Source organism: Lepidochelys kempii, chromosome 2, assembly GCF_965140285.1.
Source record: "Lepidochelys kempii isolate rLepKem1 chromosome 2, rLepKem1.hap1, whole genome shotgun sequence".
Taxonomy (NCBI): Eukaryota; Metazoa; Chordata; order Testudines; family Cheloniidae; genus Lepidochelys; species Lepidochelys kempii.
This window is the reverse complement of record NC_136381.1, coordinates 249057957-249081211: the sequence shown is the minus strand read 5'-3', so window position 1 is coordinate 249081211 and position 23255 is coordinate 249057957. Positions and strand designations below refer to the sequence as shown.

General features: G+C 39.9%; 1 protein-coding gene and 1 long non-coding RNA gene across 3 annotated transcripts in view; one reads left to right on the top strand and one right to left on the bottom strand.

The window, feature by feature from the left end:
* Positions 1-23255, top strand: part of LOC140907779 (uncharacterized) — a 238375-nt gene that overhangs the window by 63599 nt on the left and 151521 nt on the right. The window contains exon 2 of the long non-coding RNA XR_012157620.2: positions 19301-19381. This is a non-coding gene — a long non-coding RNA (uncharacterized LOC140907779). The remainder of the gene's footprint in view (positions 1-19300; positions 19382-23255) is intronic.
* VIPR2 (vasoactive intestinal peptide receptor 2) overlaps positions 1-23255 on the bottom strand; it is an 88154-nt gene that overhangs the window by 8968 nt on the left and 55931 nt on the right. For both annotated transcript variants that reach the window (XM_073334537.2, XM_073334536.2), the window contains exons 5-10: positions 19707-19804; positions 15005-15146; positions 12099-12249; positions 10612-10672; positions 9426-9495; positions 2291-2382 (exon numbers count right to left, since the gene is read on the bottom strand). In XM_073334537.2, the coding sequence (XP_073190638.1) occupies positions 2291-2382; positions 9426-9495; positions 10612-10672; positions 12099-12249; positions 15005-15146; positions 19707-19804 (614 nt within the window). The remainder of the gene's footprint in view (positions 1-2290; positions 2383-9425; positions 9496-10611; positions 10673-12098; positions 12250-15004; positions 15147-19706; positions 19805-23255) is intronic.

Below are 23255 nucleotides of genomic sequence, written 5' to 3'. Positions count from 1 at the left end.
ATGCAACCACTTTATCTTGTCATATGTCTCCAGAACTAACAGCCCGACTGTGAAACACTCACTCATGTTGGTGAGCAGCCACACTGAAATCAGTGGCGCTAAGGATATTAGTAAGTGCTTACCAGTATGAAAGAGGGTTGCGCAATCAAGTCCTAATTTAACAAAGAAAACCTCCCCATATCCACACCAAAAATTTCAGTACATTTAAGGTCAAAGCCTCCATGATAATCCTGACTTTTGCAAACCACACAAGTTATCAAATTCCAGACCATTTACACAAACTTTGTACCTTGTGATCTCATGCTCCACTTTCATTGTTTCTCAACTTTCACATTAGCATTTTTGCTTTAATAATTTTCGACTGACTGTGGAGCTAACTCTATATGACACTGACATTTTAATGGAGGAAACAGCCATACAAAAATAGTCTCATGCCCCTCTGCATTTTAGAAATTGCATTTGCATGTACATAAATGAGGCTTCTGGACCTTTAAATTGCTCTGCAATATTTCTCAGTGAGCTTGATCTACCATTCTCATGGATGTCTACTGAACACCAAAACACCATCCAAACCAAAATTAAAAACCAGGCAATCAGACTCTCAAGAGTTGAGTTCACACTGATGAACAGTGAAAAACAGGTCTGCTGCTAGTAAGCAGCCTACACTGTAAGACACTAAGATGCCCTATGGAGGACGCTTGGAGAAAAACAGAACACACAGGACTGAACAGAAGTATAAAAATGAAGATGGGAGGAAAAAAAGAATAGCTCTTGCACAGATGTCCTGCCCATCGTCTGGTCAGTTTTCTGAATAATAAATAAGAGACCCCAAAATCTCAAGTAGTGTGGTCCATAGATTGAGCAGGCCATACAGCGTGGTCCACTGGTTGAGACAACAAACATGCCACCTTCACAGAGAGCTCAAGTATCCGCAGCCCAACCTGCTGCAGTCTTTACTGGTGGGTTTCTTTGTCTTGAGACATCACAATCCCTAACCTCTCAATTACCAAAACAGGGAAGCAAGGTATCATCGCATATGTAGATCTATAAGTGAGCTGCTCCGAAGCCAGCTACATTAGGGGCTACAAGGGAGCAGGGAGGAAAAGCAGGTCACTTCAATGGAACACCTAGTGCAGATGTGGTAGCTTGTTTACGCTGCTGTCCTGAAGCTTTTAACCCACCTGGAAGCCCCTCCTCTGCCTTGTGCCCTGCTGAATAGTATGGCTGCCCTCTGGTTGGGGTGTAAAAATAAGCACTACACTTCAAGCCTAGTACCCCAGACAGAATACCTAGACATTACAACATCATATTCACTACATTGTTTTTTGTAGGACCTGTCACATCCTATTGAAATCAGTACAGAGCAAGTAAAACCAAGTTTGAGGCTTAAATGGACAGGCTGGTATATAGTGCCCATAAACTAAAGCCAATTCAAACAACATCAGGTGAAAAGTCCACATCTGTCCCCTGATGTGACTTAAGGGATGATCCTAGGAAGTTTGTGGAAAGTTTTTGTAGACTATGGCTGGATTCTTAAGTGACTTGTAGAAACTACAGGAGAATTTCCATATTTTTAAAAGAATCGTGATGCAACAGTAAGGTGCCAAACATGTCACACTGGTTACAGAAAAAATACCCAGGGTTTTATTGGGTATTTTTCATTTTGGTATTGTCAAAAAGTTTCTATCGCTTTTTAAATATGTACGGCAACAGCTTGTTTTGGTGAAGTGAACAGGTAATTAACAAGGAACCCTATTAAAAGGCCTACTGTGTGTGACTAGATGGCTTGGGGTTTTCAGTGCTCAAATTAGACTTAGGCATCAACATGCCATTTTTTGCTCTCAAGTGCCAATATCGCATCTACATTGGGATCTGGGCTTTTTTGGGCAGGGTCCGTCTTTTTATTATGTGTATAGAGCTTAGCACAATGGGGCCCTGATTCTGTACTGGGGCCTATAGTCACTAATAAATTATAATTAATAGTAGAAGTAACAATAATCAATACTAACCTTGTTAAAGACCTCTGTTCAGCAAAACACTTAAACACATGCTTAACTTTCAGCATATGCTTAAGTGTCATAACATTGTTGATTTCAATGTGCTTACAAGCTTTGCTGAATCAGGATTCTAGCCCCAGCTATCCATCCATTTGAAAATGGGTACCACTGTATCAAATAGTTATCACAGCATCACAACACTGGATGGTTGCTGGCAGTCTGCTCCAGCAGAGGAAATCTTTAAATAGATTACTTTGATATACTCTATGAATTTTCTAGAACACATTACTCACTTGTATTGTGACTGATCATTGCCTCCGACATCGGGTGATCTTAACTTTTGCAGTAAAATTCTTATAATACTAATGAAAAGTATAAAATTCACCTGCAAAAGAAAATATATATTTATACATATATATATATATTTAAGTGACTTCAAGCTCCTCACTTTAGTATGCAGTGTGCTGGTAAGAGGTAAACAAGCCAGATTAGTCAGTTCATTAGTGAGCCTGGAGTGTTTGCTGCCAGAACATGTTAAATTGCACTCCCTCAGATCTACTGCTGCTTCCCTGCCTCACTGACGGTTTGTCACATCCAACACACCTCTGCATGACTGTAAATGCCACTATGGAATCATCCTCTGAGATACTTAAAAGCTGACAAAATCCCTTTCCACCAGCAACCCCATTAAAGGGAATGTTCTCAAGCATGATGGGGCTTTGGTCAAGTCTCAGTACAGCCTAACGTTACCTTAAACCCTTTGGTGGATTTACCACTGGTGGCCAAGGGATAATGCACATCCTGTTTATAACTCTTCCCCACTCTTGGCCCTTAAATCCCTTGTCTGGAGTTGTGGATGGGAAGCTGTTGTAGAGGTGACATGTATTCATAAATCAACGATGAAAATGGCCTTCTTTGCATATCTATCTAAGGTACTGATATGGCCCCTCCATTTCCATAGTAAGTGTGCACCTCATAATCTTTAATGTATTTATCCTCACAACTCCCCTGTGACGTAGGGAAGTGCTATTGTCCATATTTTACAGATGGGGAACTGAAGTAACTGGATAAAAGGAAGTGTAATCTGACTCGGGGTGGGCTTGAACTCAGGACTGGAAATCAGAAATTGCTGCATCTGAATCCCATCTCCCATAATGTCTTCTTTGGTCTTTGGCAAGTCCCCAACCTTTCTGCCTCAGTTCCCAATCTATAGAACAGATGCCTTCGTGCCAGGCACGTAAGATGGTGCTGGATTGTGTAACATGGTCTATAAAATACTTTGAACATGAACAGTGATTTCTAAATGTTAGGTGTGGTATAACATCCTACATCCATATAACTTTCTTCATCGTGCGTAACAGCAGTAAAGTGAGCTAACTCAGATCAGGGATGCAGAAGCATCAAACACAAGAAAAAATGTTCTGGTATTGAGCCAGGGACCAATATCTTATTTTTTATATTTAAAAAACAAACAAAATAATCAACAGAATCACCAAGCTGTGCACCTAGCTAAACAGAACCTGTGTCTTGTATGGGTAGATCCCTAGTCTTTCCCAACCCTAGCTCTGCCCCTGGTTGTTCAGTCTAATATTTTGATTGAAAGCTCTTTGAGGCACCATGACTTTTGGTGTCTTCTGTGCAATGCCCAGTATAATTTTTAAGTGCAAATATATAATAAATGATTATAATAATTGCATGTCATTCTGTGCCTGTTATTTACTGCTAAAGGAAATGCTAGGGCTAAAGAAGGGATGGTGGAGGAAACTGACAGGACACAGGATCCTAATTATATAAAAAAAAGTTAGGAAGATTAGGTCTAAATTTTTTGTAAAAGAGAAAATTAGAAGGAGACCTCACTGAAGTAAAAGAAACAAAGAAAGAGGATAAATATACAGCCTGTCCATATGCAGAATTCCCAGTGAAGTCACTGTTAGTTCAGCAGAATTAGGCCTTCTCACTGTTGCCTTTGGGCCCACAGTTTTGTGTAATGAAGCATATTACAAAGGTCAGGGGATATACATTTTATAAGTATGTACGATAAAGGCAATATGATCTAATGGTTAGGACACTGTGGTGGCAGAAGGATTCTATTCCTGGCTTTGCTACTGACCTCCTGGGTGACCATAGTCAAGTCACTTCATCTCTGTTTCCCCTTTCCGTTTGCCTGTGTTTATTTAGATAATTGGGGCAGGGACTGTTTCTTACTGTGCATTTGTACAGTGCCTATCAAAATGGGGCCTAGTCTCAACTGAGGTCCCTAATTTCTCCTGTAATACAAAGTATTATCAATCATAAAACATTAGAAACTGTGGTCCTTTTTAAAAAGGCCAATAAAATAATTGGTTTTCACAGGGCATATCTTGGAGCACTATATTCAGGTGAACTACATATTCAAGTATTTGTATCTAGGTCTCTTTTGAGGCTAGTCAATTTTTTCTGTTGGTCTTTAGTGATATACTGTAAGCATTGTGTATGGCTAATGTTAACCAAGTATCTTTGTTTGCATGATGTGAGTATCACTTCAAAAGATAGAGCTACTGGAGCATTAAATCCAGCCAAAGGGGATTAGGCATTTAGATATCATGGTGTTAAGTATCCTAGAAATACTTTAGATAGTATGTGAGATTATAATTCAAATGATCATTTAGGACAGTTGTTAAAGACCCCAATGTATCCAAGTTAATCTTAAAAATATATATTTAGTTTAAAGTCTCATATAATTTCAGTATGTTTAGATAACAAAATTAGAAGAAAATGACAGAGTACGTTCACACTTTAGGAGATTTTGTCTTCAGTATTGTAGATTTAGTTCTATAATATTCTTTGGGGTGGAATTTCTTTATACAGAAAGCAGATGATACACAATGTTGAACGAACTGCTAAGGACAGCAAATTAAGCCAATAATATAAATGCAGGAAAGTGTCGGGGATGGGGTACAGCAGTGAAGGTAAATGACAAAGTAGAAAGTTAGGAAGGTAGTGGAATGACATGAGACCAGTGATCTTATCATTTTGGCTGCCTTAAACTGACAGTAACTTTTGAACCGATTACACTGCGAGTACATGTATCACTTAAAATGTTCTTTTTATTACTTCCTTCTTGTTATTTAGTCCTTTACAGAAGTTTTAACGTCACAACAAGAGGGACACAACTCTCTTATGTTGATACGATACATGACTGCTTCTGGTTTCTGAAAGCCTATTAATTCAGATTTGTGTCCACCTGAAAAGACACACAAATGAGAGCAGTCTGTATGGGAGAGGGGAAGGAAGAGGATTGCCGTGGCGGCATTTGCCAAATTGAAAACATGGGTGGTACTCCAAATGAACTGTTTGGCATAATACATCTCCAATTAAAGAAATCAGAGAGGCTCTGAAATGTGCACAGCATGACGCATGGAAGGCTGCCAAGGAACATTTCTCAGGCCAAAAATGTTCAGAGGAAAGACCAGGGGAAGGCCTCTGACATGCTGAATTGAATGTGAGGACTGACCCTGAAGAACTCACTTTGAGAATGCTGTTTTAGAGCAATCAACAGCTGATTAAATGCAATCCCCTAAACCAGCTAAAATAATTGGAAGTAACATTGAAACTAATGCCAACAAGGGGAATACTGAGTGAAGGTTGGTTTGTTATACCTATTAGAGGTAAATCCTGCTCGAGTCCCTTCACTTGCTTTGCTTTTCCTTCCGAAATACATGTATACTCTCATCCTCATATTCAGAATGCCACACAACTCTCATTTTGTCTCTATCTCTGCTCCCACTTCATCAAATACCCCTTCTTGCTCCATCTCTCACACTCCACTTTGGACCTACTTTCACGCTAGTCCATCTGGTGAGTACAGAACAGCCTCCCTTTTCAAATATTCCAATTACCTTCCTTTTGCTTCATGAAAGCCTTCCTCAAAAAAAACTTCTTTCACAGCTTTCCTACCTTAATCTCCTTACTGACAACTTGTCCATAATGTCTTGCTTCTAATGGTTGTCTCATGTATCCTATTTATTTGCGGCAGGCTGCACACTCTTTGGGGCAGCAGGACTTTGTTTTCTTATACAGTGTGTTTTGCAAAGCTCCATGAGCAGCTTGCTTTAAGGGCTGAGAACAACAAAACAGAGCCTAGTGCTTCTGCTACTTAACTTCTGGCAAACAAGTTTCAAACTTCAAACTTGTTTGCCAGAAGTTACATTTAGCCATCTAAAGAAAAGTGGCCTCACTTTAACACAGGCATCACCTTTAGATTTCAGTGGGAATTGTGGATACTCCGGCCAGTTCTTCTGGGTGCTTAATGTCAGGCACCTGGGTGTGAAAATTAGGGCATGTGTACACTTGCAGAGTTATCTAACTAATAATAAATGGCGAGATTTTAACCTACTCCTATATATCTGCACAGGGTGCATAAAATCACACAGCGCTTACCTGGATTAAGAATCCAGGCACAGGGAGTAGAGAAGGCTGCATAAAGCTGCTATTCCCCTAATGACAGGTGGGTGCGGTGGAGAGTAGATGGAACCTTGATCTTCCCCCACAGAGCTGAACAAGTTGCATCATGCGTACAACAATTTACTTTCCCCTTTGAGAAGTGGGGGAAACATGACACGATTTGTAACTCTGACAGCTTTCCAGGGCTATTCCTGTGCTGGCACAGGTAGGCTCTGCCTCTTATCAAACATTAGGTGGAAAGACAATCTAGACCAAAGTAACTATTGCACCTTAACTCATCTGTTGCACTGGGGGATTGAATGTCCATTCCTACTTCTTTTGGCAGTGCAGTTCAGCTCTCTGCAAATGGCCCAAATCCACTGTGAACTGCTCTTTCACAAATTAACACCACAGATACAGAATTAACATCTGGAATTAACATCTGAATCCGACAGGAGTGTGATTTTATTTACACCTTAAGTAGCAGAAGCACAAGCCTCTGTTTTGTTGTTCTCACCCCTTAAAGCATGTTGCTCAGGAGAGAAAACCGATCTGGAAAAAGACAGCCAATCCCAAATGTGTACACAACCTGAGCCAACACAGTCCATGTACATGGACATTTCCATACTTTATTACTATATCAATTCAATTACTGATTTAAAAAACAGAGGGCTGGTTGTACCTCAGTGTAACTCTAGAATCAAATTAAGATTTGGTCAGTTTAAGACTCATAAGAGTTTCATTAAGCATCCTCTCCTCCACCAAACAGGCTTCCCAGCCTTTGCAGGAATCCTAGAGCACCAACAAGTCTGTCAATATGCACTGTCTAACATAACTAGAGTTAGACAGCTCTAACTACTGTCTTCAGATATTGCAAGTTCTAGGACTTTTCAAGGGTCAGCTTGAAGCGTTATTTTCTGGGACACCGAACCACAGAGGGAGGGGGGATGGAATGAGTGGGGGTGGGGCCTCGGAGAAGGGTCGGGGCAGGGGTGTTTGGTTTTGTGCGATTAGAAAGCTGGCAACCCTAGCTGCATACAGAGTAGTTGTTTAAATCAAAAGTGCTCAGTAGGAGCTTTAATTTTGCACTTTTGAAATATTTTGTATGATTTATTTTGTTTTTATCATTCAGCGTGATCTCCTTACTTCTCCAACTCCTTTTGGACTTTTGCTTCCCTTCATGCTGTACATCTGCTGAGTGTCCACCCATTATGTAGAAAAACATTCATGTTGGTGAATCTTCATTTCATGTAAATTCACCCAGGAACCACCTTTTGCCCTGTCTTGTTTAAACAATGCAGAACTCACTCTTATGAAGGAGGAATAAGGTCCTTTGGATTAACACATAGATCATTCAAAAAGAATGAGGAATACTTGTGGCACCTTAGAGACTAGTAAATTTATCTGGACATAAGCTTCGTGGGATAAAACCCACTTCATCAGATGCATGCAATGGAAAATACAGGAGGAAGATATATATATACAGAGATCATGAGAAAATGGGGGTTGCCATATCAACTCTAACAAGACTAATCAATTAAGGCGGGCTATTATCAGCAGAAGAAAAAAAACTTCTGTAGTGATAATCAGGATGGCCCATTTCAAACAGTTGACAAGAAGGTCTGAGTAACAGAAGGGAAAAAATTAGCATGGGGAAATAGTGTTTAGTTTGTGTAATGACCCATCCACTCCCAGTTTTTATTCAAGCCTAATTTAATGGTGTCCAGTTTGCAAATTAATTCCAGTTCTGCAGTTTCTAGTTGGAGTCTGTTTTTGAAGTTTTTTTGTTGAAGAATTGCCCCTTTTAGGTCTGTAATTGAGTGTCCAGGGAGGTTGAAGTGTTCTCTGACTGGTTTTTGAATGTTATAATTCTTGACGTTTGATTTGTGTCCATTTATTCTTTTGCACAGAGACTGTTCAGTTTGGCCAATGTACATGGCAGAGGGGCATTGCTGGCACATATCACATTGGTAGATGTGCAGGTGAATGAGCCCCTGATGGTGTGGCTGGTGTGATTAATAATAGCCCACCTTAATTGATTAGTCTTGTTAGAGTTGGTATGACAACGCCCATTTTTTCATGTTCTCTGTATATATACATATATATCTCCTCCTACTGTATTTTCTACGCCATGCATCTGTTGAAGTTGGTTTTAGCCCACAAAAGCTTAAGCCCAAATAAATGTGTTAGTCTCTAAGGTGCCACAAGTCCTCCTCATTCTTTTTTCTGATACAGACTAAGAGGGCTACCACTCCGAAATAAATCATTCAGTGAGTAGACTGTCTATTTAGGCCCCGATTCAGCACCTCACTTAGGCATGCACTTTAAGTTAAGCTCATTCTTAAGTGCTTTGCTAAATTAGGCCCTTAATGAACACTAATTCAGAAGCCGCAAAATATTACCAAATGAGATGCTGAAGGCTACAGCTAATTTGTAAAAAATGCATGATTGCATTTGTGTTTGTATTTTGCACTGGAGGTAAAGCTATTGTTATGCACACTAATGAGTACATCTTCAGCACAATGAACAAGAATTTAACTGCACATGTTCAGTTAACATTAATGAACTCTATGCAGCACAATCCCTGTGCAGCATGCTAAAAATGTCCTTCTGTGTAAATGTCTAATGTATGTAATTCTAGGCTACTAGTTAAGAAAAGATATACACAGCTGTCAGTCTTTTCCACTGTAATAATATTTATAAACAAAAGTAAATCTATAATCCACATGAAAAGTTTAACTTGATGTTTTCTTCCCCCAAGGTTCTTGAACTGGCAAGAGTTTCAAACAAACAAACAAACAAACAAACAAACAAACAAACAAACCCAACCAGTCATTTAATAGGAGGCAGCTGAATTTTAAAGGCAATGAGTTTAAATAACCTGGGCATGTGTTTAAAATCTCCCCTACAAAGTAATTTATTTCATTACAATGGAGTTTTTGCCTATTCACTGCACAAGGCTGCAAACTTATATATAATTCATATTGCAAAATGTAGTTTACTTACTATAATAGAAACTAAAATTGGTAATCGTATAACCCACCAAGGACCACTGTGTTCATTCGTATCCCAGCAACTATAAAAAGAGTAAAAGGGAAAATTATGTTAATACTAATTTTATTTGGCACGTGAGGTATGTGAAGACAAGTGTTTTGGATTTACAAGTCAAAACAAAAATAGTCTGCTCTTGTGAATTCTAAGCAACATAATTTGATATTCTCCTGCTTTTATTTTTATTTTCACTGGGTTTTAATGTGCACATTCAAATCAATTAAAACAGAGATGTAACAGAGCAGTGTTAGAAGAAACCCAGGCAAATACTGTGGGGGACTCTCAAGTTTAGTTTCACTCTTTATGTCATGACACTTTTCCAATAAGAGTTTAGTTTAGTATCTGGGGCAGCAGAATGATCTGACATAACTGACAGATACAATTAAAAGGATATAATTTACTGCTGGACTATTTGGGTTACAGACGAGTGGAACTGGTGTGGGAAATATTAAGAATAAGCCTTCATCTGAAAAACTGGACTCTCATTTTTCCCTTTAAATAATTTGTTCAGTTTTCCACCCCAAGCCATTTTACCCTTCAATGACCATCTAACTTTACAGTCAGTCATTCTCAGTGCCCACAGCCCCTGTTGACTTCAGTATGTACTGAGCACTTCTGAAGAAGCAGAGCTTAAAACTTCTGAGAGAATAGAAGCTACAAGTGATAAACCTTAAATAGCAGAAACATTTAATAGTTTGTAAGCTTCTAGCTGTGATGACCATAGCAAGGTACCAATTCAGTTTATTTTTTTAGAGGTATTGCAAATAGGTTCCCTGAGAAATTAGGAATAATCCATCATCTGTACCAGCTATTGCAGATGCCACTTACAAGAGTTTCTAAGTCATCTAGAGCCTAATCCTGTGAGGTGCTCTGCACTCACAATTACCAGGGATGCTAGTCTAAATTCTGACTCCCTTACATAGAGACTTAGGGAGGCACACCATTATAAATGGAGATGCATATTAAAATCATGCCACAGTTTTATTCAGATATTACAGTTAGCAAAGTGGATGAGCTGATAGACCAGGGGTGGGCAAACTATGGCATGCGGGCCAGATCCGGCCCCTCAGGGCTTTGGATCCGGTCCATGGGATTGCCACCCCCGGGAAGCGGCCAGCACCAGGTCCTCCTAGCTACTTACCCTGTGTCCTCTAAAAAGATCCTTGTCACTGTCCACAAGATGATGAATACTGTAGGAATTCCTAAGAAATTATAGTTTGTTATAGTGAATGATTGTAAAAATCTATGAACAATCTATGGATTGTTACCCCTCTTGTAACAATCCACTACTAGAATACGCAAGCTCTGGCATGAAGCAAATGCAGCACATGGAATAATAAAGTGTAGCTGTAGCTGCAGGGTGGGGACCAGCGGCAGGTTGCAAACAATTTCTATCCATCTCCCAATGAAGACAAGCACAAGCAATTATTACAGGTGAGTGCATTTATTTCTTACAGAACATACAAAGGATGCACACCTTCAGGCTCCTGAGTGTGACCCTTAGGGATACAAATGCTATGTATCCCTGGACTAAATGAAGATGGATATTAGGAATGAAATGTAATGTGCAAATCATTTTACAAAAAAGCATTCACACAGACTGGTTCACTCCCATTTCCCAGTTACACCCAAGTATACTTTTATGATCAGTTTCTAAGGGCTTCACATCTATAAAACCTTCCTTTGGCTCTCGGGTATGAAAGGAATCAGTGTGTAAAAATGAAACAAAAATATGTACAGTATGTTGGAAAGTATATTAAAGATGAAGAATAAGGGACTGGCTGGCACAAAGAGTTACTGGGTCCAACTTTCACTGTTGGAAGTTGAATTCAAATCCCATTTTACAATTGAAAATTAATTTAGTGGCCTGATCTTATATTGTACCCATGCCCATCACATCATCACAGTGTTTGGCATTCTTTGCAGTTCAAGAGATTCCCATCAAAGACAGAGCCATTTCTCTGGCAAGCATCTAAGGTGAATTGGCAGCAATGTGAAGGATAGCTTCCATAGTGTTTTCCTGTACAATGGGGCATAAGCAAGTGCTTCTAACACCACATTTCACTGAAGGCATTAAAGTCACTCCTGACTTTTAAAGAATACAATGAACATGTGGGGCCTGATTCATCACTGAATCTGAGCTCCATTCAGACACAGGAACTGGACATGTGAGAGGGAAGGAGAATGGTGGCTTTGCACGTCCCTTATTCTGGGGTCAACCAGCCCGACACCGATTAGGATAACCTCAAGGCTGCCTTAGCTTGTGCCCAGCTGCTGATGGTTTCCAAGGGGCAGTCAGGTCTGTGGGAATACTTGAGAAAACAGAAGTGTTCTGGACATATCCACTTTTTCCTGGCAATACCCTCTACATAGTCACTGTGCAGTGGCCTGTGAGGGAGTGGCATGGAGCCTTTGTGCCAGCTCTACATCCTTTTATGCCAGAACAATTTTTTGGTGGCTAGATTTGCATTGGTGGAACAGAATAAAGGGGCTGTCTTAGCCTGTGGAATCAGGCCCATGGACGGTAGCTGTCTAATCGGAGATAATGTTATCTCAGTGGGAAACACTGAGCCTGACCAATCCATAGCTAAAAATAAGAATAAAATATGTATATATTTAAGTACTTACCCCAGCCAATCAGAAGATAGACTGTGAAATGTCTGTTAGGAGAGAATATTACCACAAGGAGGATGTGGAGGTAAAGTCCTTCAACTAAGAGCCAGTAAAAGTTTGCCATAACACAATATTGGAAAAATACCAAACTAGCCTTGCAGCCAACCTGAAGTGTTACAAACAAACAAGGATTAAACTTCTTGCAAAGAAAATGCAGTAATATTTTGTTACAAACATTTTTCTACAGACCCAAGCTCTCTATATATTATGTTCTCTTATCTCTCCTGTATGTCAATGTACAATATATAGAAAAGTTATTTTTCAATGGCCCCTAGAAATAAGGAGATGCATTTAAAGTATAAAGAATGCTTATACAAAGGAATTTAGTTAGCCAAAACTTTATTTCTATGGCTTCCTTGCAGCCAATTTACTCAGAAACCTTGAAATCATCATGACATAAACATTAAAAAAGGAAGATACCAAAGACCATCAATTAAGATAATAAACACATATAACTTTATAGGTTTTCCTAAAAGTTTCCTAGAGGTTTTAATTTGTTAGAAAAAACAACAAAAATTTGCCTTTGTGAATTTTCAAAGGTCAAAGTGAAAAATATAGAATTAGGTACCAAAAGCAGTCCCACTGGTCAGGATGTAAGGATATCTAGAAAATAAAAATTTGACTGTACCATCAAAAATATTTTTCCCGCACTGTGAAATTCTCTAGTGTTTCCCAATATGTTAAAGACAACCAGAATGCATCACTCCATTATGACCTCTGCAATTTATAGTCTGTGTGATGTTTTTCAGAATGTACCGTTCTAAGATATCTGATGCTACAAGGAAATGTGCAGAGGGTTTCACACAGGGGAAAATGTAACTTTTTAAACTGTAAATTAAAATGTGGTTTGATGCTTAATTCTCTTTACAACCTGATTGCGGCATGGCATTCAGGGTTAGAAGGCTTTATCTTGACTCAAAGTCATGATACACTTTGTGTCCATTTACTCCTCTTCGAAGTCTTTTGCCCTCCCTCTTGAAGTTAAACCTGTAGCTGAGGCAGTTCCCAGCCAATGAATAGATGCCACCAGCCAGCCAAATTGTGTAAAAAAAGTTATTCCGTTTGAGAAACTGTTCATTTTAAAAGAGCTGTGCCAAGAGCACAAATAGCTCTGTGGAATGCATAAACATGATGTGAGAGTCAAACTCTCCAAGCTGTTACATAACTAAACCAGGGTTCAAATAGTGTAAGAAGCAGTACCTATTCCAAGCAACATCAGATCATCTCAACAACAATGCAACAGAAATTAGAGAACAGCACATTGATCTGGACCAGTCCAACTGCAAGAATATCCAGCTGCAAACAAGAGTAACTGCAGGACAAAAACAGAAACGACTTGGGTGCAAATAGGCATGATCAGGGCCAAGAGCCTAATCCTGCAAGGCTTTGAGCATTCTTGACTCCCTGAGATGTCAATCCAAGTGACCTGTTTACAATGATTTTACAGTGCCAGTGTTAAGTATTTCTACAGTGAGAGTGTTTCAATTGACAGATTGTGTAAATATAGCTTAAGAGTCACTTGGAAAAGGTTTGCACAATGGAAGAATGTAGCTTTATCAATACAAAAATATTACACTGCATTTTTCTTCAGTTTTTTCTATACTCTAAATTTAGCCACAATGGGCAGGGGAAAAAACACTGTAAATTAAATTCTCTGAGGTCTTCAGCAGTGTCCGCAGATTTATTTTGCAGCAGTTCTGCTCCAAACCAAGGAGATGGGGATACTCTATGCCAGTGGTTTTCAAACTTTTTTTCTGGTGACCCAGTTGAAGAAAACTGGGGCCGGGGATGAGGGGGTTGGGGTGCAGGAAGGGGCCCCGGGTTTGGGGGGCTCAGGGCTGGAATTGGGGCGTGGGGTTGGGGCACGGGCTTACCTCCGGCGGCTCCCGGTCAGCGGTGCAGAGGTAGGCTTCCCGCCTGTCCTGGCATGGTGGACTGCACTGTGCCCCGGAAGAGGCCAGCAGCAGGTCTGGCTCCTTGGGTGAGGCGTGCAAGCGGCTCAGCGCAGCTCTTGCCTGCGGGCACCCCCCCCTCCAGCTCCCACTGGTTGTGCCCCGTGGCCCCCCTACATATGAGCTGGACGTGCTGCTGGCCGCTTCCAGGACGGTGTCAGAATGGGTAAGGACTACTAGTTTTTACTGGCCAGCCACCAGGGTCCCTGGGTGCTGAGCAAGGCCATCCAGTGCCTTGGATTCCGCGACCCAATACTGGGTCGTAACCCGAACTTTGAAAACCACTGCTCTGTACAATGTGATATACCATTTAACTGTGCAACCTTCTCAACCTCTGAGATTTTGCAACCCTGCATACTATGTTAATGCCTTATCCCTACTGTGCCACATGGTTTGCCATGAATGCAGATGACAGCCCTCCATCACCTTCTGGGGGTGTGGCTTGGTTGCTAGAGCCCTCTTTCTCTCCTACAAATACCCACTCAGTCTCTTATTGCTCTCCCTCCCTTAATGCCCCTCCTCTGACTCCAGATACAGCTGCAAGAGCCTTCTCAGAACATCTAGCCTTTCCCATTTCCCGGCTGATTTATCTTCCACTTCTAACCTCTACCCTGACTTACCCCACCTCCTTGCTGTCATAGTTATCCTGGGCCATGGCTGATTCTGTTTTTTTGATAACTGAAATTCCTCTGCTACCTGCCTGAATATCCAAAGCTGCATTAGCTCACCTCCCAGCTCTTCCGCTCCCTTTCTTCTCCTGCAGTTGCATCTCAGTTCTACCTGACACTAGTTCTCTCACAGCTCCCTCCACTGACAACTTAGTGTTCCCAAAAATTCACCAGGGATGCAGAGGTGGAGAGGGTTAAAAGGCAAAAATATTACACAGTGTAGCCAAAAAAGCTTCATTACCCATGACGACTGATCCTCTGAACAGTGAGCTGTGTTGGAATTGGAATAAAGAATATCATCCTTGACTAAAACAGAGATTGCTCTTAGAATGAAAGAGAGGAACAAGTTCAGATGGATGTAGTTCCGTGTGCAGTGAAGTTTTCTACATTAAAGAAGAGATTTTTTTGAAAAAAGCATTTTAGTTTCCAGGACAGAAAGGCTATCGTACAGTCTTTTAATTAGTCTTAAACTGTTTCTTAGTGAAATGAACCTGTAGTGAGTACCTGCCCTTTCTCTGTGTGTGACCCTGAGTAAGTCCCCTTTCAGGGTTTAAAAAAAAAAAATTCTGACCAGTGCATACAATTAAGGCATCTTTGACACCTTTTCAGTGTCACAGATTAAAAGGCCCTGCTGCCATTTTTTACCATGAAGAATATATAATAAAGGTGATTTTTCATTTTCTATTTTTGGTGTGCTCTAGCCTTTGTCTTCTAGATTCCCAGTGAAAAGCCTAGCTCTTCTGGCTAAATTTCTGAAATACCGCTTCCTAATGTTTTCTTGTTGGAGTTTTCTGTCTTTAATTCCAGTATTTTGATTCATAAAGTATGGACATCCTGGGATGCAGGTGAATGTATAAACAATTCAGAAATATTGTACATACAAAAATACAAATTGGACTGCACTTACTTAAAACCTTTACTCTTTGAAAGCTTGGAAACAGATGAGGTTTTCAGTGTGCCAGGAAAATCAAAAAACTCTAGTGGGAAGTAGGTTCCAGAGGCAAGGACCTATCTATCACCTGAAACACCCTTTCTCCAGCACCTTGTCTTTTAATGCAGCATTTATCCTAGCTGATCTCACTAAACAGCAGAGGAGAGAGGGAATCTATAAGGCAGACAGGAACCAAACCACTCAGGATTTTATCAGTAAAAAGCAACACCTTGAACTGCAGCTGAAAACTAGTACAGATTCGAGAATATTGTTGTTATTAAAGGAATGCAGACAGAATAGAATTTTATGGCAGATGACTGCATTCTGAAGCTTCTGAGTGGTCTTCCGGCATAGACTTATGCAAAGAACATTAAATAACCCATTCTGGAGGTGACAAAAGCATGGTCAATTGTGGTCAGCTCTGCATCTGAGAGAAGAAGTCATAACCTTCTAGCGTGGCAGAGATGCAAAATGAATTTTTGGCCTATTCAGCAAAGGACATAATCCCATGATTTACTTTAAACACTTGCTCAGCTTCCATTGACTTCAATGGCTGTGCATATGCTTAAGAGCTTTGATGATGCAGGGCCTGAGACATCCAAAAGCAGCTGAGGGTCCATTGCTATTATAGTACATGGCTTAATACATCCCTATGAAAGCCAAGGTCACATTCCAGGCATCTAATTATTTTCCTTGGATAATTAATAGGAACAACATGTTTCTCTCTCATGCTGGATTTGAAAGAATAAAAGTCTAATCCTGCAGGAGCTAGGTGCTCCTGAGAGATGCTGTACTCTTGCAGTTCAGTGAAAATGATAGGTGCTCAGGGCCCTTGCAGGTCAGGCCCTTACTGTACTGATAGTTGCTAGATTTCTGTATGTGTAGAAATCTGCATATATGCAAACAGCAGCAAAGTCAGATATACAAAAAGTTTTATACAAAGCAGAAATAGCAAATTTTGATATTTTCCACAATATGAAATTTTAAACAACATTTTGTTTTGGGTCAATTGAAATGTTTCATTTTGATTTTGACTGAATAAAAATTGTATAAGGGGCAGTGTGGCACAATGGACAGAGCACAGGACTGGGAGATGTAGATTCTATTCCCACTTCTGACACTGCCCTGCTGGGTGACCTTGTGTCACTTCTCCTCCCTGTGCCTCAGTTATCCCTCTGTAAAATGGGGCAATGATATTAACCTCAATTGTAAAGTGCTTTGAGATCAACTGATGAAAAGCACTGCATCAGAATGAGGTATTATTATTATTATACAATATAAAAAATTCAAAATGAAAAGCAGTTTTGAAATGAAAAGTTGCAATGTTTTGTTCCAATAAGGTCATTTGATTTTTTTTCTCATCAAAATTTCATCAAAATTGCAACATTCCTGTGGAGCATGTTTATTTTGACAACTCAGCATTTTCTGATGAAAAACTGTCAGAAAATTTTCAACCAATTCTAATCATAATGTTCATACAAAGTGTCACCTGGGATGAAAAAGCCTTGACATTTGAAAAATTGGTACAATTTTGAATAGCAAGAGAGTTTAGGAGCTCAGTATCTCTGGCTGGCAATTTAGGATTAACAAATCTATCAAAGAGATGCTAGAGTCATAATTCCTTCCCCTTAAAATACTTCAGAATCTGCCCTTTGGTAGGAAAACTAGTCAGAATCCAGATTGGATTTCTGCAATGACTGAAAACCCAGGGTTGAATTTATCCCCAACTCTGCAAGTACATAAAGAATTTTCAATTTTAGGAAGAGTGTACAAGAGAACCTTGCAAATGTGTGAAACTTTCTGAAACAAAATTTCCTTTTCTCATCTAATTGCCCTAATTTTAGCATGACTAGCCATAAATAGTATCCTGTACATTAAATAAAGATCAGAAAGCATTGAAGTTGTGTCAGTTCTGCTATTCATAACTCCTTAATATGTGCTAGACTAGGAAGCAAACAGAGCCAGCTAAATGAGAGGTTTTATATATTTGTTATACGTACATACAGGCACCCACAGTTAAATTGAATTCCTTCCACCCCAGAACTTTGTTTCAGAAAATAATGGTGCACGTGTTCAGGGATAAATGCTATAGATTTTGAGGAAAGCATGTCCAATTCCACCAATGTAGTTGTGTGCATCAATGCACAGTTTTAAAAATCCTATGTATTACTAACATCAAAAATTCAAACTTTAATCCTGTTGGATGAAGTTAGGATTTAGATTTTTTTTTTTTTGTTGCTTTAGTAACTTTTAATTTTTAACCCACTAGTGTAATTGCCAGAAATTCCTCCCAGGAGTTTAATTTGAAGAAGTTATTCTTTACTTCTCTTAAATACTATTGTATAGGCCGGATGGCTCCATCCCAAAGATGGATGTATTTCAGTGGATCCTTATATACAATACATTGGTACTTTCTGTAAAGCACCTTGTGATCCTGTCAGACAATAACTGCCTCTTCAATATAAATATAAAAAGCTAATAAAGGTGTTTTCAGCTACTCTGATCCTGGAGAATGGGAAATGGAGCCTTTCACTACCTATTATCCTTAGATCACCCCTTGCAAGATATTGGTTTTTAAAGGCATTTGCATCAGATTCTCAAGCCAATATTCCAAAGTGTGATTTATCACTGAGGATACATTAATTGGGTAGAAGGGAGGGGGACTGGAAATTCTAAAAATATCCCCACCTCCCAAAAAATGATCCCAATATATACAATGCCCCATTTTGTCGATACTGTGTGAATGAAGTGTACCTACACATATTGGTTTGTGCTCATTTCCATTGCTAGTGACAGACATTATCTCCCAGGGGACTAGCTTTCCTAAAGTAAGCATTTCTTTGTTGCATGGGAAACAAATTGATTCTCTTTAACCTGCCTTTTTTGGGTGACGGTTTTGAGGAGTCTGTGATAAGGCGTACATTGATGTCCTGTGGATTCTTCTTACTTTCCCAACCCCTCTTCAGTCTTGCTTCAGGCACGAAGGTGGTTTTCAGTCTCACCAACTGACTACCTTCTAGCGATGGACATAAGTCAGGAGTCTATGCGCGAGTCCTTCAAATGCACTAATAGCCATTGACAGTGTTGAACACAAGGTGGTGTTGATTTGCTTGCAGACCTTACCTAGGATAGAGGAGATTACTCCTGAAATTGCTCTGTTCGTTCTTTGCAGAAAGACCACAAAAGATCTCGTCCTTGTGGTAGATTGTGGCAGGGCTGGGGCTCTGGCGCCACCATGCTGCAGATAACATGCAGCTCGACATCTTTTTTTTGCTGAAGCTGGATGATGCCTTTTCTCAGCTCTCAGTACCTGGTGGAGATTGCAGGCATGGATGAAAGAAAGTTGGCTGAAGCTTAGTTTGAAGAAGATAAAGGTGATGCTAGTAGGCAGGAGGAGGTGAAACTCATAAGCAGGCATCTGAAGGTATCTGTTCCCATAATATATTCCTGCCCTTCTTTATTTGGTGAACCAATCTGAATTGTGGGTTACTCCCAGAATCTCAAGTAGTGTCAATGGCCAGAAGAGCATTTGTCCATCTCCATTTAACAAAAGCACTGTGACTATGGTATTTCTCTTCACTATCTCACCACCTTTTTGACTTTCAGGAATGATTACTGAAGACACTCGAAATTAGAACACACTTGGAGACCACCGAGAAGCTTCACCAGAACATGGCTGCTCACTTGGTTAGTATTGACTGGCTTTCCATTTATTTTCAGGTACAATTCAAGGTGTTGATTTTGATCAATAAAGCATTAAATCGTTTAGATCTGGTCTAATCTTGTGCATGTAGGTTGTACTATGTATGAATTTCTAAAGTTCTCTGGAATCCTCTGATATGAGAGGTGCAAACATAAATTCAAGTTACGAATGCAACTATTATTTGTTATTAAATTCTTCGAAGTGTAAAAATCATCAATTTTCTAAACATCTGAATAATCATAAAACAAACAAGGATTTTAAAATATTTTCCTATTTTCTTGCTTATTTTTGTTCATGTGAAGTACTTACTTGAAAAGACAAAGAATTATACTTCCTGTCGTTAGAGCAATCAGAGATGCACTATGTCCAAGGGTGTAGATTGCCTTCACTAGTATATAGAAATTAATCTATGAAGAAAAATATATATTCATAAACCATTAGTGATATGTGCAACCAAATGTGTAATAATGTGGCATTGCTTTAAATAGTTTTAAGAATAAAAACTGTATAATTTTGCTAACAATTTTTAGTCTGGCTACCAGCTACTGAATTCCTGTGCGAATGTTAAACATGCTGATTCCCTTACACTCATGTAATGCAACACCTCTAAAGAAGTCGTCTCTGATGAGGAAATCAAATGTGGGACTTCTTGATCTTCAAACATCCAACTACCTCAACCAAATAACCCTGCTCCATTAGTAGGCTCATAAGCCTCAATGTGGTTCAGTCACAAGAGAAAGAGAGAGTCACATTTTGTAAGCATGGGTTAGACTTGGAACAGTCTTCCACAACTTCTGCTCCAAAGCCCTGATTCAGTAGCCCAGCCTTGTTCAGCAACAGACATAAGAAAGCGCTTAAGTCCCATTGACTCCAAGTGAACATACGGAGTGCACATATTTGGTGCCCAAACAACCCTTCCTCTCTCTATTCAAATTCCTTCTTAAAAGCCTAAAAGCCACTTCTTCTACAAAGCAAAAGCAGCACAAAGGGGATGCACCACTGAACAGCCATCACTGTCCCTTAATTTACCACCTAAATATTACTACATGCAATGCTATCAGAAATGAAAAATTCGTAAGAGTTCTGCCAAAAAGTCAGAATTAATCTGCTACTTCTTTTGATGCCTACAATGAAATTTGATTTGTTTTACATTATTTTCCACTAAAGTACTATAAGGTATTAATACCATAGATGTGATTTATGAGAAACAAATTAATAAACCATTTCTTGTTATTTGATGGAATTAACTGGTAGTTTTTTAACATCAATGCAGCATGCTGTATCTTATGGAACCAATTTACAAAGGTAGGCACATGCATTTATGTGCATACACATTCTGGTGCCTGTGTTACTAAGAGGCACAAATTCACAGTATTTTAAGAATATCATATTTAAGATAATAGGCTAGACTCTCTGCTACTGTAAGTCAGCCTAGCACCATTTATTTCAATTGAGCTATGGCAGCTGAGATTCTGACATCATATTTCAAAAAGTAGAAGTATGCCTCTTACAACATTTTGTATGTGTCTAAATTTCAATTTGTACCAGATTCTTCATTTGGATTCAGCACTTGTTAAAAATTATACAATTTTAAACAGAACTATTGCTAAAACTCATCTGGTAGTTTTATACCCTTTTAAAATTGCTAGAAAGCAGTGATGAAAGAATAACATTAGGAAGCTGCAATTTTTCCAGAAGAATACCATTGAAAGGAGGTAATTTTAGTGATCCTGGTTTATGTCAAAATTAGCAGAACAACGTTTAAATCATTTAGCAATCACAGCATGCATTTGGGCAAATCTAAATTAAATGTTAAATGAAATGAAGTATCTTGTAAATGCGATATAATAGATATACTTAAAGGTAAAAACTGAGGGAAACAAATTACCTACATTTAGCAAATAGATCTTAAGGACATTCAAGGCAAATGGCACCAGTCCCTGTTAGCAGCTGCGTGAGGGAACATTCGCTCGTTATCCAAAAAGCATGGTCCAATTCCAACAGGCTACTTCAATAACTAATCCAACATCACCATTCTCCTAATTCCCAAATGGTACAATAGATACTACAAGGGAAATAGATGCCTACTTTTATTTTTGTACTAGGCAGTGCATAGAAGTGGATTGTCTTGACATTTTTGTAGAACTCCTGACATTTTAGTATTGAATTAGTTTGCTTTTAAAGTAGCAGTAAAACACTGGAGAGTGTGAAGGGTACACTCTCACTTTGTGGGAGAGGAGACTAGCGAGTGTTTTGGGGCTTGTTCAGCGCTAACGAGGTATACCTGTTAGGTTTGTTCTGACTGGAAAGAAGTGGGCGGGGGGAGAGGAGGACGGGATTTCTTAAAGAGAGAAAACCCGCCAAGGGTGGGTTGGGTTATGGTGAACAAGAAGAAGACTGCTACACCTCAGAGAGTAATCTGCCAAGAAAGAAACACTCAGAGGCCTCACTGCCCTGAAACATCATGGACCAGCTGCAAAGAAGGGTGCCCCAAGAGAAGGGGCTACAGGTAGACCCTAATTAAAGACAGTAGGCCAGCTGATAACCAAGTCCCAAAGAGCTGGTCCCAGAAAGCCTGCCTAAGAGACGGGCCACCTGAGTCATTCTCTTACTTTACTCTGATCATCCTCTCTCACAAAGTAGTTTTGCTTGTTTGTTTGGTGTAGAGAAGCCCTCACATGTTACGAACACGGGAAGCACATTACAGAAAACTTGAATTGGGAACTGGTGGAGATGCAGAGGAGCCCCAGCCCCCCATCCCCCAGACGCACCAGAGAAAACATGACCATGGAAATTAGTAAAGGTCCCAATGGAAGAGGAATGATATTAGGAAGCTTCCCCACTTAAAGGATCAAGGACTGATGATAAACTTTCATTTTAAATTGAAATCCTGAGCTTTCAATGATATAAAATAGATTATTCCTTTCATTGTATTTCATAGGGTCCCAGTCCTACAAATACACACCCTTGTGCATAACACCCTTATACTTCTGTGGAGTTCCACTGAATTCAGTGGGACTCTGTGGGTACAAGAGCCCAGATCTTCAAAGGTATGTAGGTGTTGCTCCACTTAGCTTTGCAACACCTAACCCCTAGATGGCCAGTCACCTAGTGGAATCCCCAACCCCAAGCTAGGTTCCTAGGCTCCCTAAAAAATGCGCAGGGAGAGACACGTGCCTAAAAGAAGGGGATACTTAGAAGCCTGCAAGCTGAGCAGGGAGCTAACTAAACTAGCCAGGAATGAAATGCCAGCCTAAGAGAGCTGACCTAGTATACCTGGCTGACTGGGCAGAGATAGGCACCTCCCTCTACTCAGGATTCTCTGCTGCAAAACTCTTCCTCAAGTTAGGCCCCCCTAAGCCAGATCAGCTACTCAGGTAGCCCATGCTGTAGGAGTTGAAACCATCATTGTTGCCCTATGTTTCCCTGTGTCCCTGGCTGTCTTCAATGTGGATGTGGTGCTGCCCCCTATTGGCAGCCTGTATCCTGCCCTCCAGTGTGGGGTCTGACAGGTATCAGATCTTAGACATACTCAAAGCATCCCTACAGGATTGGGCCCAGTTGCCAAATAGGTGTTTCCCTCTCTAGTTTGAGAATCCTGCTTGGAAGCCTCTCCCCTCCTTTTTGAAATCCATTTCTTTCACAAACCCTCCCATGCTGACCTTATCACTAATGATGTTATCAGGCTTTTCAAGGAAAGTTTGTTGAGTATTTCCTGTTCCACTGAGTTCAACTGTCATCTGTTCGGGTCAAGAACCTTGTGTTCTACACTTCTTGAAAAACACCCCGTGCACAGATGGTGCTCTATCAGTAACAGCAAGCAGGAGGTTCTAGGACAACTTTCCTTACGATTCAGAG